Source organism: Pistacia vera, unplaced genomic scaffold (assembly GCF_008641045.1).
Source record: "Pistacia vera cultivar Batoury unplaced genomic scaffold, PisVer_v2 Contig337, whole genome shotgun sequence".
Classification (NCBI taxonomy): Eukaryota; Viridiplantae; Streptophyta; class Magnoliopsida; order Sapindales; family Anacardiaceae; genus Pistacia; species Pistacia vera.
Window position 1 is genome coordinate 350,238 of NW_022196154.1, and position 17,417 is coordinate 367,654.

A 17,417-nucleotide genomic window follows, 5' to 3' on the forward strand; every position below is an offset into this window, starting at 1 on the left:
ATCGGCCACATCAATCATATATAACTTCACACTTTCGTCCGACTTTAATATAGTAGGAGGTACCTTATAATGTTCAAGAACTCTACTTAAAACATACTTCACAACTATATCACTACGTGAGCAACTCAAATGACATCTTCTAATTATTTTATCAATCAGCTCATCAAAACTAACCTTTGTGCTCACAACAATTGGTATAACTTCTTTGCTCTTCCCAATCCACTTCCAGCTACTTTCTTCCTCCACCCACTCACCAAAATATTCAACACCCAAAACAACTTGTCCCATGTGTGATAATAGCCAACTACCTGTAATGCAAGAAAAAAAATATTCTTAAATGTTGTACTAAGGGTTCAAATATTTTAAAAAGAATCTGCACAGTCGCTTATATGTTCAGCTGTATCGCTTAAACGATCTTATGCCACATACCGGATCGCTTAAGTGATCTATCTGCTGCATTACCAAACCTATAAGATCGCTTAAGCGATACACCAGATCGCTTAAGCGATCCATCGTACCCATAACATATTTTTGGTCATCTCCACCTATAATCGATCAATCATACCCAGAACAAATTTTCTACAAATTTCACTCCCTTCAACTTGCATTACGTCAAACACAACCCAACAACCTAAACAACAAAATCAAAATCATAACCCAAATGCTATCCATTATTAAATCTTTGTAAATCTAAATATAAAATGTAAAGAGGAGGTACACATACTTACACGAAATGTCAGGAGGAGGAGGAAAAGGATCTTTGGCGGAGAAGATGTTAATGGTGGAGGAAGAAGAAAGTGTTAATGGCGGAGGAACAAGAAGATATACAGGAATGAGGAAGAAGAAGATGTAGACGAAGGAGGAAGAAGAAGATACAGACGAAGAAGAAGATGCAGACAAAGCTAAGAAGAAACAACAACCAAGGTGGAGATGCGTTAATGGCGGGAGGAAGAAGAAGGTGTTTGGGTTTGTTTGCAAGAATTTCAGGTTTTTGGAAATATAGTATAATTTTTAAAAGATTACATAATACTTCTTTAATCCTAATTAAGCACTAATCAAGTTTAATTACCCTTAATCAATAATATAGCTATTTAGTTAAAACTTTAAAACTTGATAGCCTTTTAATTAAATTCAAACTTGAGAGGTTGTTTTTTAATAAACTACCGCCTCAAATTCTCATCATATAGAGAAAAAAAAAAAAAAAAAAGACATGAACCATGAGGCTTGGAAGGTGTATGCAACTAACTGTTGTTTGCTTGACAAGTTCTTGTTTCTTGCTGGCATTACATGCAATAATCTAACTTGAAAAATTGAATTATGTACTTCGACAATGGCCTTGCACAATCAACCAAAAATGTTAACAAATGACTAAAATAAAGAGGAAGAAAATATACTCTTGTTTGCTTGATAGATTCTTGTTTCTTACTGGCATAATGTACAAGAGAGATGATGAAGGGCAAGCCCTGCAGGGCTGGCTACGTGTGGACAACCCTATAATATGCAGGGCAAGCCCCCAGCCCCCTTATTCCGCTCTCTTTGCCAACAAAAGCTATCCAACCTGCCATAAACAACCTCCCTAAGGCCTCCATTTGCTTCTCCGGTCCTCTGGAAACCCAAAACACCCACTCCTCTGATGCTCTCCAACTGCTTGACAAAATGCAACAATGACCCTAACAACAAACACCAACCAAATATCCCTAAATTGGCACCAACAACAAATAATTTCATAAAATATATAGATTATTACATGTTCTTCCTCTTCTTCCACCTTCTCGCTAGAATATGCGCTGGCATCCTCCTCTTCATTTTCAATTTCAAATCTTGTCGTCCCTTCTTCTATCAGCGGGATGTCTTATGTCAACGTCATCTCCTCTACCGACGGGGTATCCTCTGCCGGTAGAGCAACTTCAGTCATCGGAAGTTACTGCACCGCAACCTCTTTTTCTCCATTTTTGGTAAACCTAGTGGTGTCTGCAATTTGGGGAGTGAATGGGTTTTTTCGGTTTCTTTCAGGATCTCAATCATTGTAACTAAACTGGGAATGACAAGGAATGGCAAAAATGAAAAGAGCAAAGAAATTGAGAAATGGTAGAACAATGGAAGAAAAAACGAGAGAGAGGAAGGTGCTTGAATCGTGTTTTGAGAAAGAGAAACTGAGAGGAATGTGTTTTGCCTTTTAAATTTTAAACAAATTTCTTTTTATTATACTTTAACCCACAAACGTTTAAATCTTTTCACCCTAACCTTTTTTTTTTTTTTTTTTTTTTTGCTGCTTTAATTACGCTTAAGTGTGCTAGGTCAGATTTCCTTTTCAAGGTTATATTTCAATTCCAAACTTGGGAAGGCATATCAGTTAAATTTCCTCGGAATTTGACATTGCTTTTTTTGCAGGTCTGGCAATTTGTCTATTAATGGTTCAAAAACTTTGAAGCAACGAAGGGAGGAAGAAAGGAAGGCATCTAAAGCTAGTGGAGATACAAAAGCATGGAATAGATTTGGCTGTGTTTCTTTAGCAGCAGAAAGTGTATTTAGTTAGAAAGGGTTGGTAGGATCCATTGAATCTTTAGAGTAGGGATTGAAAGTGTATTTAGTTTAGACAAAATGCATGTTTTGGTAGGTTGTTATTTTGGGAACTGCTGGAACTATCATTTTCCAGATTTCTTTATTGTATTTGCTTCTTGTTAATCAATATAATTTCCTCAGTTTTTCTCTTAATTGATTGTTTGGTGAGTAAGGATCTTGGTTGACAAAATTTTAGGTTGTTGTTTTATCAGTTTTTCTCTTAATTTGTTGGACACTTATTGGTGAATCAGAAAACAATTTTTATTAATGAATCAGAAAAAAATTTTAATGGTTTTGATAAGTACGTTATGAGATTATCAAATTAGCCTTGGTCGCTTAAGCAATAAAGGCTATCGCTTAAGAGATCAAGGCTTATCTATATTGGATCGCTTAAGCGAGAGCTGACATCACTTATGCGATCGTGTACTTAAGGATTATATAGACACAAATTAGTCTTGGTTGCTTAAGTGACGTGGGCTATCGCTTAAGGGATCAAGGCTTATATATGCTGGATCGCTTAAGCAAGAGTTGCATCGCTTAAACGATCGTGTACTTGAGGATTATTTAAACACAAATTAGCTTTGGTCGTTTAAACGATGTGGGCTATCGCTTAAGCGATCAAGGCTTATCTATGTTGTATCGCTTAAGCAAGAGTTGACATCACTTAGGCAATCGTGTACTTGAGGATTATTTAGACACAAATTAGCCTTGGTTGCTTAAGCGATGTGAGCTATCGCTTAAGTGATCAAGGCTTATATATGCTGGATTGCTTAAGCGAAAGCTACATCACGTAAGTGATTGTAAACTTGAGAATTACTGACACAAATAGCCTTGGTCGCTTAAGGGATGTGGGCTATCGCTTAAGCAATCAATGATTATCTATGCTGGATCGCTTAAGCGAGAGCTAACATCACTTAAGCGATCATGTACTTGAGGATTATTTAGACACAAATTAGCCTTAGTCGCTTAAGCAATGTGGGCTATCACTTAAGCGATCAAGGCTTATATATGCTGGATCGCTTAAGCAAGAGATGCATCGCTTAAGCGATCGTGTACTTAAGGATTATTTAGACACAAATTAGCCTTGGTCGCTTAAGCGATCCAGTATAATCTATATTGGATCGCTTAAGCGAGAGTTGACATCGCTTAAGCGATCGTGTATTTGAAGATTATTTAGACACAAATTAGCCTTGGTCGCTTAAGTGATGTGGGCTATCGCTTAAGCGACCAAGGCTTATATACACTAAATCGCTTAAGTGAGAGCTGCATCACTTAAGCGATCGTGTACTTGAGGGTTATTTGGACACAAATTAGCCTTGGTCGCTTAAGCAATGTGGGCTATCGCTTAAGCGATCAAGGTTTATATATACTGGATCGCTTAAATGAGAGATGGATCGCTTAAATGAGAGATGCATCGCTTAAATGAGAGATGCATCGCTTAAGCAATCTTGTTTTTTATATGGATTATTTGACAACCCCATATTAAGTAATGTTAATGTTAACTTGGGACGTTCACAACATCACAAGATTCGGGCAAAAAAAAGCAAATTAGCCTTGATCGCTTAAGCGATATCGGTTATTAACACATATTAAGGCCATTTATGGAGGATTATTTGACAACTTAATTCCATCAACACATATAAGGCCATTTAAGAAGATTATTACCGTTAATTTAAATCTCGGACGTTCACAACATCAAAACATAATAGCTACAATATATGACTAACACCTATAATACATGGAGAAATGTCATAGCACACTAGTGTGACACGTTAGTAGAAACGTACCTCATTTCACAAATATGTAATTGAGAAGGATATAATTTCTCACTCAAACGTTCACAATATCAAAAGATTGAGGAGAAAAAAAGCAAATTGGCCTTGGTCGTTTAAATGACGTAGGCTATCGCTTAAGCGATCATGACTTATCCATGTCGGATCACTGAAGCGAGAACTGACATCGCTTAAGCGATTGTGTATTTAAGAAGGATTATTCTAAGTACAAAAGCAAATTACCCTTGATCGCTTAAGCGATGTCAGCTCTCGCTTAAGCGATCCTGTACAGATAAGTCGTGATCACTTAAGCGATAGCCTACGTCACTTAAGCGACCAAGGCCAATTTTCTTTGTACTTGACTATTCCTTCTCAAATTTAAGATCGCTTAAGTGATGTCAATTCTCACATAGCTGACGTCGCTTAAGCGACCAAGGCCAATTTTCCTCGTACTTGACTATTCCTTCTCAAATTCAAGATCGCTTAAGGGATGTTAGCTCTCGCTTAAGCGATCCTATACAGATAAGCCGTGATCGCTTAAGCAATAACCAACATCAGTTAAGCGACCAAGGCTAATTTTATTTATACTTGACTTTTCCTTCTCAAATTCAAGAAAATTAGCTTAAACAATGTCATCACTTGCTTAAGCGATCATATATTGATAACATCTCAATATTGAATGAATTTATATGCACAATAACATCTCAATATTGAATTAATTTAGTAGCATAATAACAACTCAATATTGAATGAATTTAGTAGCACAATATGAGCAACAATTAAGTAACTAGAAGCATCGTTACTAGCATCTATTCAAAACTTCAAACAAAAAGATATCCAATTGTCAACGTAAAAAATTGGAAACAACAAAGCATTAACAAGTCCATGAGATGAAAAAGGTAATCTCATAAAGTACTCATCAAAACCATTAAAATTATTTTATGATTCACTAATAAGTCTTCAACGGTTGGCCTTGGCAACTCTCTCGATTTCATCCTTCTTCTTGATGGTGTGGAAATACAAGGATATAAAATTAGTTTAATGCACCACAAAATATTGACATACAACCAAGAGAAACTAGTGAACAAGTAAACGGAACAGCATCTAGCCACTCACCAAAATATTCAACACCCAAAACAACTTATCCCATGTCTAATAATATTCAAGTGCCTATAATGTAAGAAAAAAATAAATTATGAACCGATATATTAAAGGTTAACAGATTTTAAAAAACATCCGCAAAGTCGCTTAAACGATCTGGTGTATCGCTTATTAGATCGCTTAAGCGATCTGGTATAAATAAGTCTGATCACTTAAGTGATCTACTACCATATACCCGATCACTTAAGCGATCTGCTACCATATACCAGACTTATACCAGATCGCTTAAGCGATCTACTGCTATATACCAAACTTATACCAAATCGCTTAAGCGATCTACTGCTATATATCAAACTTATACAAGATTGCTTAAACAATCAATTAGCTCCAGAATACATTTTCAGTCATCTCCACCTATAATCGGTGGTACCACCCCCAACTACCCACAATGCAAGAAAATCATCAACAAATCTCACTCCTTTCAACTTGCATCAAACACAACCCAAGAACCTAAACCACTAAATCGAAATCATAACCCAAACCCAATCCATCATTAAATCTTTGTAAATAGAAATATAAAATGCAAAGAGAAGATACACATACCTGAACGAAATGTCAGGAGGAGGAAGAGGTGGATCTTTGGCAAAGAAGATGTTAATGTCGGAGGATGAAGAAGGTATTAATGGCGGAGCATGAAGAAGGTGTTAATGGTGGAGGATGAAGAAGATGTAGACGAAGAGGAAGATCTTCAGTTTTGCTAAGAAGATACAACAACCAGGGGAGGGCAGTTCCGATGCATTAATGGCGGGAGGGAAGAGGAAAATGAATTTGTTTTGGGTTTGGGTTTGTTTGCAACAATTTCGGGGGTTTTGGGAACATAGTATAATTTTTAAAAGATTAGATAATAATTCATTAACCCTAATTAAAACATGATTAGTGCTTAATCATGTTTAATTACTCTTAATAAAATATAAGGCTATTTAGTCAAGAGTTTGAAAATTGAAACTTGATAGCCTTTTAATTAAATTTAAACTCAATATGGTCTTTTAATCAAAAGCCCTAAGTTTTAGTCGAATTTTTTTGAACAAAACTGTTCACTTTAGGCTTAGGGTTTTGTTTTTGCAATTTTTTTAATTTATGTTTTTTTTAATAATTAAAATGTGGGTACCCGCAGGCATTACCTGGCCCACCCGCTCTTTTACGGGCAGATCGGGTATGGGTAAACTTCATACGGGTAATTTATACTATTATCTATACTCGCTCGTTTGGATCGGGTACCCGTGAACCCGCAAGTACGGGTAGCACTTTGCTAAGTCTAGGCACAGGCCAAGATCATGGGGTCGGACCCGAGCCAAGGTGTACCCAGTCTCGGCCCGACCCATTGTCATCTATAGCTGTGAACTATATCTTTTCCACTAATCCCGTAAAAGTGGTTCGTTTTTTTTTTTAATCAATTCTAAGTTGAGACTAAAGGTCTTGAACATTGATCCGGCAAAACAATTCAAACGATAAAAGTAGTAAATTTTTGCATAAGGGTGATGACGGATGATATGAGGGGTTTGTTTGAAAAAAAAATTATTAAATAATTCCCCAAAAATAATTAAAAGAGTTGTACATGTTAGAACTACACAGGATAAACTAAAACAAATAAATGAAAAATGTTTTTAATATTAAAAGAGCTATTTTTAGTTTATTACTCTAATTAAAAGTTTAAATGTTAATTTAAAAAGTAACCCAATACAAATTGAACATGTTAATAATACTTTTTTTTTTGATAGAAAATACAATAAAAATAATATATAATTTAATATTGAGCATAACAAAAATTACTTTCAAAAACGATTTTTCAGCAATTTTTTTTCCAAAAACGATTTTTCATCAATTTTTTTTTCAAAAACAATCGCTCGAAGTGATGATATGTCATTATATGTAACATATAGTTTGAAATTAAAAAGTAAAGATTGCATTTAAAAATTACTCAAAAATTCTCATAATAACTCCTAAAATTTTAATAAGAATTAATGACATTATTCTCCTCAAGGTATTGGTATAACAACAAAAATCTTCTTGAAATTTTCAAAATAACATATCACAAGTTTTCTTATTATTAAGTTTTAAGCATTAAAATAAACAGTGAAAGGGCAATTTGGTAATATTTATTAACTCATAGGGGCTGTTTGAATCGTATAATGTTTTATTATAGGGGAATATTATATTAACGGAAAAAAAGATCACCTTGAAGATTACTAGGAATATTTAGAAAATATGTTTGGTTGGTTCAAATAAATTGGTGAATAATATGTTTGATTGGGAGGATAAATGGGTAAATATGTTACATAGATTACTAAATTGACCTCCTTTTTAAATATTAATATAATAGTATTTTTTATTATTATTTTTTGAACCACTTTTTTAACCCCATACATTTGAAATTTTGCTAAAACAACCCCAACCATATAAAACCTTAATTTGTAGCAAAATCACCCCCATCCACCCCAAGCCATTGCCGGCAACCAACTACCACCGCCGGTCGCCACTGGCAATTGACAAAATGGCGCACGACTGGCCATATATGGCCAATCGTGCGCCGATAAAGTTAGAATGGCCAGAAAACAGCCAGATCTATGGCTATTTCACAGCCACATCTTTAACCGTGAAATGGTCATAGAAACGTCAGATTAGATCCATGGCTGGAAAAGGCCTTACCGGCGGTCGGCGATGGTGAGTCACGACCGACGGTGGTCTTAGGTGAGTGAGGGTATTTTGTTAACGTTTAAACTTTTTTGTGGCTTGGATGTTTTAGCTAATTTCTCAAATGTAGGGGGGCTAGGGAATTGTTATTTGGTAGACATTTGAGGACTGTCCGAGATGGTTTTTAATTAAGGGCAAAATGGGTTAAAAAGTTAGATTACCTCGATAATGTTTTAATAACACCCCCTAATAAGATAATAAGATTACCTCTCACATTACCAACAGTAAAGACTATTTGCAATAAAAGATTACCATAATATTTTTTTACTTGCAAATCTAACACCGAAATCTTGCAAAATAAATGAAGATTACCCCTGTTATCTTATGTACCCCAGATCCAAACGGCCCCATATAGTGTAAAGTTTTACCACTCCCTAACAATTCATTAACGATAAGAAAATTTCTATTATTTTAGAAACCTAAAAAAGATACTTGTTATTATATGATACCTCGGGGTATTAATTGTTAACCCATATGCTTTTTAATAATAGAGCATACTTAAAATTGGGGTTTAACTGTAAAAGATCACTTTAGGCCCAGCCCATTAAAAAAAAAAAAAAAATTAAAAAAGAAAAGAAAAGAAAATTTGTCACACTACGTCGTTTTTGGGAACATAAACGAACCCTACTTACCCTCTTCATTCTTCACTCTAATTCACTTGCTGCCGTCACTCCTGTTCAGCCCTGTCCACCGTCGCCACCGGGAACCGCCGCCGCGCCACTTGGTAATTTTTCTTCTGTAAAGTGTCTCTTATGTTTTCTTTTTCCGGGATATTTTTTTTGCAAAGAAAAGGGTACACAAATTCGTATTTATTTATGTTTTTAAAATTTTTCTACTTCGTTTGGAAATAGACGTTTCTTGTTGTAAAGCTTTGAATTCCATGAACCGCGGCATTGGAGAATTTATTATTTTTTTATTGAAGTTTCTAGATTTGGTTACTGGGTATAGTGTTTTAATAGTGCCTAAGTAGAGTAAGTATCTCAGAATTTGATATTATGCTTTTGAAAATTTTAATTTCAGATCTGGTTTTATGTTGAGGGCTCAAACTGAACTATTGAAAGTTGTTTTGATGAATAAATTCTGTGTGGGGATCAAGTAAATGAGATGGTTAGGGTTTACTAAGTTGGTTTTATTNGTATGTAAGCACATCAATGGGTTAGGCGATTAAGCAGGCCCCCATAGTGCGAGTCATAAGGGAAATTATTGGCCGGCCCCCATAAAACGAACAATATGTTTGTGCAAATTTAGCACCTTCATGATATTGAGGCTCCTCACTCTCAACTGAAACCAACAACACAACTGAAGACCTGTCTCCCATAAATGAAAAACTTTATATAAATAATTGTTTATTCAAAACCTTGGATATTTGATTCAGTAAAGTAATTAAAAAACTTTAATTAATACAGTATTGTAATATGAATACTAGCAATTTTATTCATTTATTACAGAAATGAGTAGTGTGATGTGGTGGGCAAAGGAGTTTCTTCGTTGTTTGACATGAATTTTATTGATTCATTCATGATAGTGCTTGTGGTAGTTCTGGTGTTGATGAGTATGATGGTTGTGATGGTGGGAGAGGATGCCAGACTCTGGGGTGGAAGGAGGATTCATTAGAGACAACAAGGATAATTAAGGTATTAATTATTAACTTTGACTGATGGAAAGAGGTCATGAACAACACCTAGTTTCTGTCTTTAAGGATGTGTCAATAATATTCGTATCACTGTTATCACACACCATTGTGAAATTCAATGTAAATTTCCAACAATTGTATTTCTACTTATAATGAAAAATTATTTAACTTTATCCTTTTTCAGTCAAATTTTGGTAACTGGCAGTGAAACAAAGGAAAATTTAAATATTTTTCTTAACCTTTCGATTTAGCATATTATATTTATTATCATTAATAAAGATCAACAATGCTACAGACATCGGGATTTTTACACCGAAATTTTGTACCGGCCTACGTGTCTCCTGACTTAGACCATTCAAGCATTTAACGTTATTAATTTTTTTTTTAAATATAAAAATTTTAAAAAAATTCTGGAATGGACGGGCGTCCATAAGGAATGGACAGGCGTCCCTACTCTAATGGACGCCCGTCCATAAGGAATGGACGACCGTCCATTAAGTATGGAAAAAAAAATAAGTATGGAAAAAAAATAAAAAATTTAAAAAAAATCTAGAATGGACGCCGGTCCATAAGAAATGGACGAGCGTCCCTACTCTAATGGACGCCCGTCCATAAAGAATGGACGAACGTCCCTACTCTAATGGACATCCATCCATAAGAAATGGACGATCGTCCATTAAGTATGGACGGCTGTCCATATTTAATGGACGAGTGTCCATACTTAATTAACTCTTTTTTCTTTTGGCTGGGAACATGTCGCCAACTCTTTTTGACTTTTCCTTTTCCTTTTTTTTTTTTTTTTTCTTTTTTCTAAAAACTAGTAAAGAATATGGCATACTATTTATGTACAAATTATACATGGGTTGTGCGAAAGCTCCACCTGGCAGAGAAAAGAAGCTCCACCTATTTCGGTACAATTTTTTCGGTGAATATAGCATTTTTCAATAAAGATAACCGTTGCAGAGTTAAGACTTCAATCTGACCCGCGATTAACTCATTAAATAGGAGTTTGAGATACAATGTATTGTGCATGTGTCGAAATCAAGTCTCTCTTTCTAGATTTTGATTATTGATTTGGTAATAATTCTAGAATGTTGACTATTCATTTGGTAATAATTCTAGAATGTTGACTATTCATTTGGTAATAACCATATTAAATCATGATATATTCGGAATAATTGAGATGAACAGCATTTTATAACTCAACACTTGTATAATTTACCATTAATTTTAAATTATATAATCACGCAACATGATTTCCTTCCATAATTGAAAATAGAATAGTCAATGTACAACATGGATCTCTTTCACATACCTTTTCGAATTCATATTTATATCGAAAGTTAACAATTGAATCTAAATTTTCCCATTAAAGGCAATATTATTTTTCTGGTTGGTTGCTTAAACTATCAAACTCAACAATTTGAAAAAGGGTTAATAAAAAAATCCCCCTCAAGTATAATTAAGTAACAAAAATCTCCTAGTAGTTAGAGAAATAATAGAAATCTCCCTACCCTTAAATTTTTTGGTGTCAAAATAAACGATAAAGGGTTAATTAAGTATATATTCACTAACCCATGATGTCATAAATTTTTAACGCTAACTAACAATAAAGAGATTTTTATTATTTGTAAAATCTCAAAATGGCCAGACTTGTAATTTGAATAGACCTGATGGAGGTCGAGATCAATGTCTTTATTATTTTACTTTCCAATTGAGATAATATACAATCTTCTAATCATTAATACTCAAGTACAATCCCTGTGATGATGTCTTAACATTAATTTTTCACATGTTTAAATTTGAAAACCTCTTGTGAGTTGTGATTTCATAATTTCCTTCCATAATTGAAAATCCAATACTCAATAAATACATCTCTTTCATGTACCTCTTCCAAACTCAAATCTTGATGCCATGGCAACCCTAATTTCTAAGAAACCATCCCCTTCAGAGATCTCCATCAACTCAGCTTCTTCTCATGAAAAAGAATCACCTGAACCAAACCAACCCAAATCAGATTTTGATCTTTTGTTTAATCAAAAGGCTAATGCTAAAGATGATTCAATTAGTGGATCTGAAGTCGAACTAAAACTCTTTAGCGTTGGTTCTTCATTTCAAGCCAACGAGTTGTTATCAACCATACGTAACAAAAAGCAACCAAAACAAAGAGGCTTCTCGTGCAACTTTTGCAACAAAAACTTTTCCACATCACAGGCCTTGGGGGGACATCAAAATGCACATAAACAAGAGCGTGCAATAGCGAAACGACGTAAGGAGATGGACATGGGTGCTTTAGGGCATCATCATCATTTCTCTTATTATCCTTTTTCAACTTTAAACCATCAAGTTCCTCTTTATGGATCCTATAATAGATCATCTCTTGGGGTTAGTGTGCAGTCTCCGAGGATTCGAAGGCCAGCGGCGGCGGTTTTTCCATGGGTCCCACTCCGGGATCGATTTGGCAATGGACAAGTCTTGATGAATTCAAGGCTAGATTACGAAAATCGCAGGCAGCAGGGTTTGATGCAGGCTCAAAAGGGTTCAAGCATTGCGGCGAATAAACCTCCCACTAGTGGTGACTCTCTGAAGGGAGAGAGTCCATTACAAAGTGATCATAAGGACGATCATTCATCAAAACTTGATTTATCTCTCAAGCTTTAGATAATTTATTTTTGTTAAAAGTATATATTTTGATTGTTATTCTTAGGACTTGCTTTCTTTGATTTACAACTTTGGTGGGTTCAAGCATTATGCAAAGAAAAAAAGCCTCTCTCATAAATGGTGACTATGCAAGGGAAACTATTTCCATTATTACTAAATAATGATAGTCAGGATTCATCATTGATGAGGACTTGATTTGTCTCTTAAGCTTTAGATAATCGTTGTTATATTTTAGATTATTACAAGTATTTTAATTTTAATTTTAACTTTTATCTTCTGTTTTATGTTTTATAATTAATTTAACCTTCATTTCCTGGCATTTGGTGCATGTGATTTTAATTGGTCCTTAATGCAGAAAAAAAAGAACAAAATGTCACAACCGCACTAATTATACTAATTTTGATTAGACTTCAATATTTCGTTTCAATTAATTTTAGAACTAGTTATACCAATTTTGACTAGACTCGAATATTTCATTTTAANTCTTAAGCTTTAGATAATCGTTGTTATATTTTAGATTATTACAAGTATTTTAATTTTAATTTTAACTTTTATCTTCTGTTTTATGTTTTATAATTAATTTAACCATCATTTCCTGGCATTTGGTGCATGTGATTTTAATTGGTCCTTAATGCAGAAAAAAAGAACAAAATGTCACAACCGCACTAATTATACTAATTTTGATTAGACTTCAATATTTCGTTTCAATTAATTTTAGAACTAGTTATACCAATTTTGACTAGACTCGAATATTTCATTTTAATACTTCTTTCTTTATGAGGTTTGGGTATCGATCCTTCTTTAAAACTAGAAGTATACTATAAATATCAGCCATGCCAATAAACATCCAGCAGCCAGGAAATTACAGCAAAATAAAGAGCAAATTCTGGACTAAAAGTTAAGCAGCAAAAGTAATAAACATTAAGAAATATTCTTTTATAACATTTTTATTAAATATATTTTTCATAACATTCTAGCAGCATTATATGCTAATTTGTCATCAATTAAATCTTTCTATATCTAGGTATACAATTAAGATCAACTTCAATTATATTTAATATGAAAATCTGTTCAATACATATTTATATTCAAATTTCAGTAGTATAATAATGAAATATCAAAAAAATTAAAAATTAAATAAAAGCGTAACTAAAGAACTTAAAATTTAATATAAAGGCAGTTTATAGATTGAAACTTAAATAATAAAATGAAATTTAAAAATTCATTTTGACAAAGAAATAGAGGGAAGGATATTTCAAAAATATAAAATTATGTATTTGGTAATTGTTTTATCAAATTAAAAAAAATAATAATAATTTGGGTGTTATACAATAAAAAAATTTCAAAACGCTATCTCCGCCAGTGCATGCAATGCAAAAAATACTTGTACATTATCTTTCATATTATATATATTCTAAAAGATAACATCAAATAGTCATAAATAAAAGGTAAAAATAATTACAGTGCTTTTAATTAAGAAGATACGTAATAGTCCAATGATTTGTTTATCTGTCAAAAGGAACAATTGTATAAACCCCCCAGTTTTGTCGATTTATGATGCTACCATACATATGAAAAATAGGAGGATATGCCCTATTCTGTTAATATTTTCTAACAAATTTTTGTCAAGTATTAAAATTAATTTTTTTACCCTTTGGCTAAAATATAATGGTTACCCACGTGGTGCAAAATATATAAAATTCCGCTTTCCACACTCAAGGCCGCAACAACATTTTTTGTATGAGTAAAAATCAATTAGCCCCATATAGTTTTGGGAAATGTTTGGGTAACTATTACCATTTTAATCAATTCAACCCCAATCATTTAAGAAATTAATCAGTTACCCCCTAAAATCCTAAGACCATCTCCAACCCATTGCACCAAATTGGTGCAACTTTCACACCAAATTGGTGTGATTTTTGGTGGTAAAACACTATTGCATCTCCAACCCATTACCAAATATTACACTAAAAAGAATATTCTTTATAATATTCTCTTTCTTTTCTTTTATGTAATAGCCAACAATTAATCTATTTATTCTTATTATATATATATATATATATATATATATATATATATATATATATTATATATATAATATATAATATTAATTAAATATTGTGAATGATATTTGAGTTGCCTCGATTGAAAATAGCAGCGAGTTATCGATTTTCTTCTTGAATAGTTTCAATACTGTTTGAAACTTCTTCATCATTTTCCTTTTTAATTTTGGTTTCTTCACCCCAATGGGTCATTCAGTTGAACTACCCCAATATCTTCATCATTTATGTTAGAGAATATGACGACATGTCACAAGAAACCGATTGGAGAGACTTTGAAGTGGGAGTTATAAATCTAAAAAGCTTGAAGGATAATACATTTTTTGAATTAGCCACAAATTTCAAAAGCTTGAATGGACAATACATCTTTTTAATAAACCACAAATCTCAAAAGCTTGAATGGACAATACATCTTTTGAATAAGCCACAAATCTCAAAAGCTTGAATGGACAATAAATCTTTTTGAATACCACAAATCTCAAAAGCTTGAATATATAAATACATCTTTTGAATTATTATTTTTTATCTAGAATATATTTTTTCAACTATAAAAGCTCACACCAAATCATTCAACTAATATATCTACAAAGATGAATTTCAATTTTGGAGGTCCATCTCATTATCATCTTCTAATTCGTCATCATTTTCCGACAATGAAATTGATGCGAGAAATTGATGAATGATCTTGAAGCAATTGATGTAGAGCAAGAGCAATCCTTCGCATGAGAGCTACAACAACCTCATATTCTTCACTATCTCAATCAACAGAACAACCAGGTGATCTGTAAAGGATCAATTCCTGGTCATAGAGTCACCAATCGCAACCAGGAACATGTGATTGCAATCTGTTCAAACGATTATTTTGCCAAGAATCCACGGTTTAATGATTCCATATTCACCGACGATTTTGAATGTCTCGAATTTATTCTATTGTATGTGATCATGTAAAAGGTCATGATAACTACTTTGTACAATGAAGGATGGCTCGTAGGCTCAGATTGTCTGCTTTTCAAAAATAACAGTTGTATTCCGAATGTTGGCGTATGGTCTACCAGCAGATGCTACTAATGAGTATATTAAAATAGGCGAGTCTACAACCATTGAAAGTTTGAAAAGATTTTGTCGTGCTGTTGTTGAGGTATTTGCAGAACGATATCTAAGATCACCTAATGCTAATGAGTGGCAAGGCTACTTTATATTGGTGAAAAACGTGGTTTTCCAGGAATGTTGGGTAGTTTTGATTGTATGCAAGGAAGTGAAAAAATTGTCAACAGTTAGGCAGGACAATATGCTGGTCGTAGTGGATCTCCAACTATTATTCTTGAGGTTGTAACTAATTATGATCTTTGGATATAACATGCATTTTTTGGTTTGCCAGGTTCCAACTGACATTAATGTATTGGAGGCATCTCATTTGTTTGCCAACCTAACTAATGTATTGCTCTCCTGCTCATTATAGCATTCAAGGAAAAGATTAGAATATGGGTTATTATTTGCTGATGTATATACCCAAAGTGGTCTACTCTCGTACAAGCTATTTACAATCCCGTGGTCCCAAATTTTTTTTTTTTTTTTTTTTTTTTTTGCAATAAAACAAGAAGGATGTAGAAAAGATGTGGAACGTGTGTTTGGAGTTCTTCAATGCGGTTTGCAATTGTGGCAGGACCGACACGTTTTTGGGATAAAAATGTATTACTGATATAATGACTGCGTGTATTATTATGCACAACATGATAATCGAGGATGATCGTAATGTTGATGCATCGATTGAGAATCAGATGGAAGCGCCAACTCCGAAGTTGAAATGTCGTTGATGAAAATGTTCGATTTCAAAATTTTCTTGCTCGACATAGACAAATCAAGAACACAGAGGCTCACCATGCTCTTTGAAATGCATTAATTGATCATTTGTGGAAAGAATATACTAATTCAGAAAATTAAATTACTATAATATGGAATTTTACTTTTGTGTTGTTTTTTTTTTTTTTTTATATCATTTTATATTATATATAATATTTTTCTATATTAATATATATTATTTAATTAAATAAATGCTAACTTTTTAAATTAGTTAATTTTCAAAGTAATTATTATTTAATAAAAATATCATTCTCATATTTAATTAATATTACAAAAATATGATTGAAATAGATTAATTGTTGCTTATCAACAAAAGAAAAAGAAAGATAATATTCTAAAAAATTTCTTTTAATATAATATTTATATAATAAATTAAAAATATAATAATATTTACATCAAAAATCACATAAATTTGATGTAAAACTTACAACAATTTGAAACAATAGGTTGGAGATGGCATAAACACCATTAACCTCTGTTTAGGGAGGACATTTACCCGCCTCGATCCAATAGTGCAAGGATTCCCCAAAACTGTCAGGGCCAGAGAGCCCATGTCCAATGACATTCCGCCTCGAGGAAGTGGGTCATATCCCCCTCGTCCCGGGCCCGCATTATTATCATCTGTATCATTGCTGATCCTAGATAAGAAAGAATGACAATAAGAAATCTTTTTGGGAAATTGACAGAAGGGTTGTTTCGCCGCTCCCATTGCACATCACTATCATCTACATATCCATCTATCATGCAATTAATCTAAAAAAACAAATATACAAAAAAATCTCATACTTTATATTCAATTAACAAAATCATTCACTGAAGCAATAGTTATTGAAACTCTCTTAAATGTGGGACTGTTTTAATGGGATGATATCATCATCTTTTATTGGATTTGGTGAAGCAATCTCATATTTATATTGATGAATCGCGTGGTAACGTTATTAAAAACATAATTTGCTGAGATTCTCTACATATAAATATTTCTGTCATATATTAAATAATTTGGTGAGATTCTCCTCA

At 33.2% G+C, this 17,417-nt stretch overlaps 1 protein-coding gene across 1 annotated transcript; it reads left to right on the forward strand.

The window, feature by feature from the left end:
• Positions 1-11,733: 11,733 nt before the first annotated feature.
• On the forward strand, positions 11,734-12,609 carry LOC116137882 (zinc finger protein 3-like). Its single transcript, XM_031423583.1, has one exon. The coding sequence runs from the start codon at positions 11,734-11,736 to the stop codon at positions 12,478-12,480; it is 747 nt and encodes a 248-aa protein (XP_031279443.1). The 3' UTR covers positions 12,481-12,609.
• The last annotated feature ends 4,808 nt before the right edge of the window (positions 12,610-17,417 follow it).

Excerpts from the sequence above, each read along its gene's own strand:
- LOC116137882 (XM_031423583.1), top strand. The coding sequence starts at position 11,734 with ATGGCAACCCTAATTTCTAAGAAACCATCCCCTTCAGAGATCTCCATC.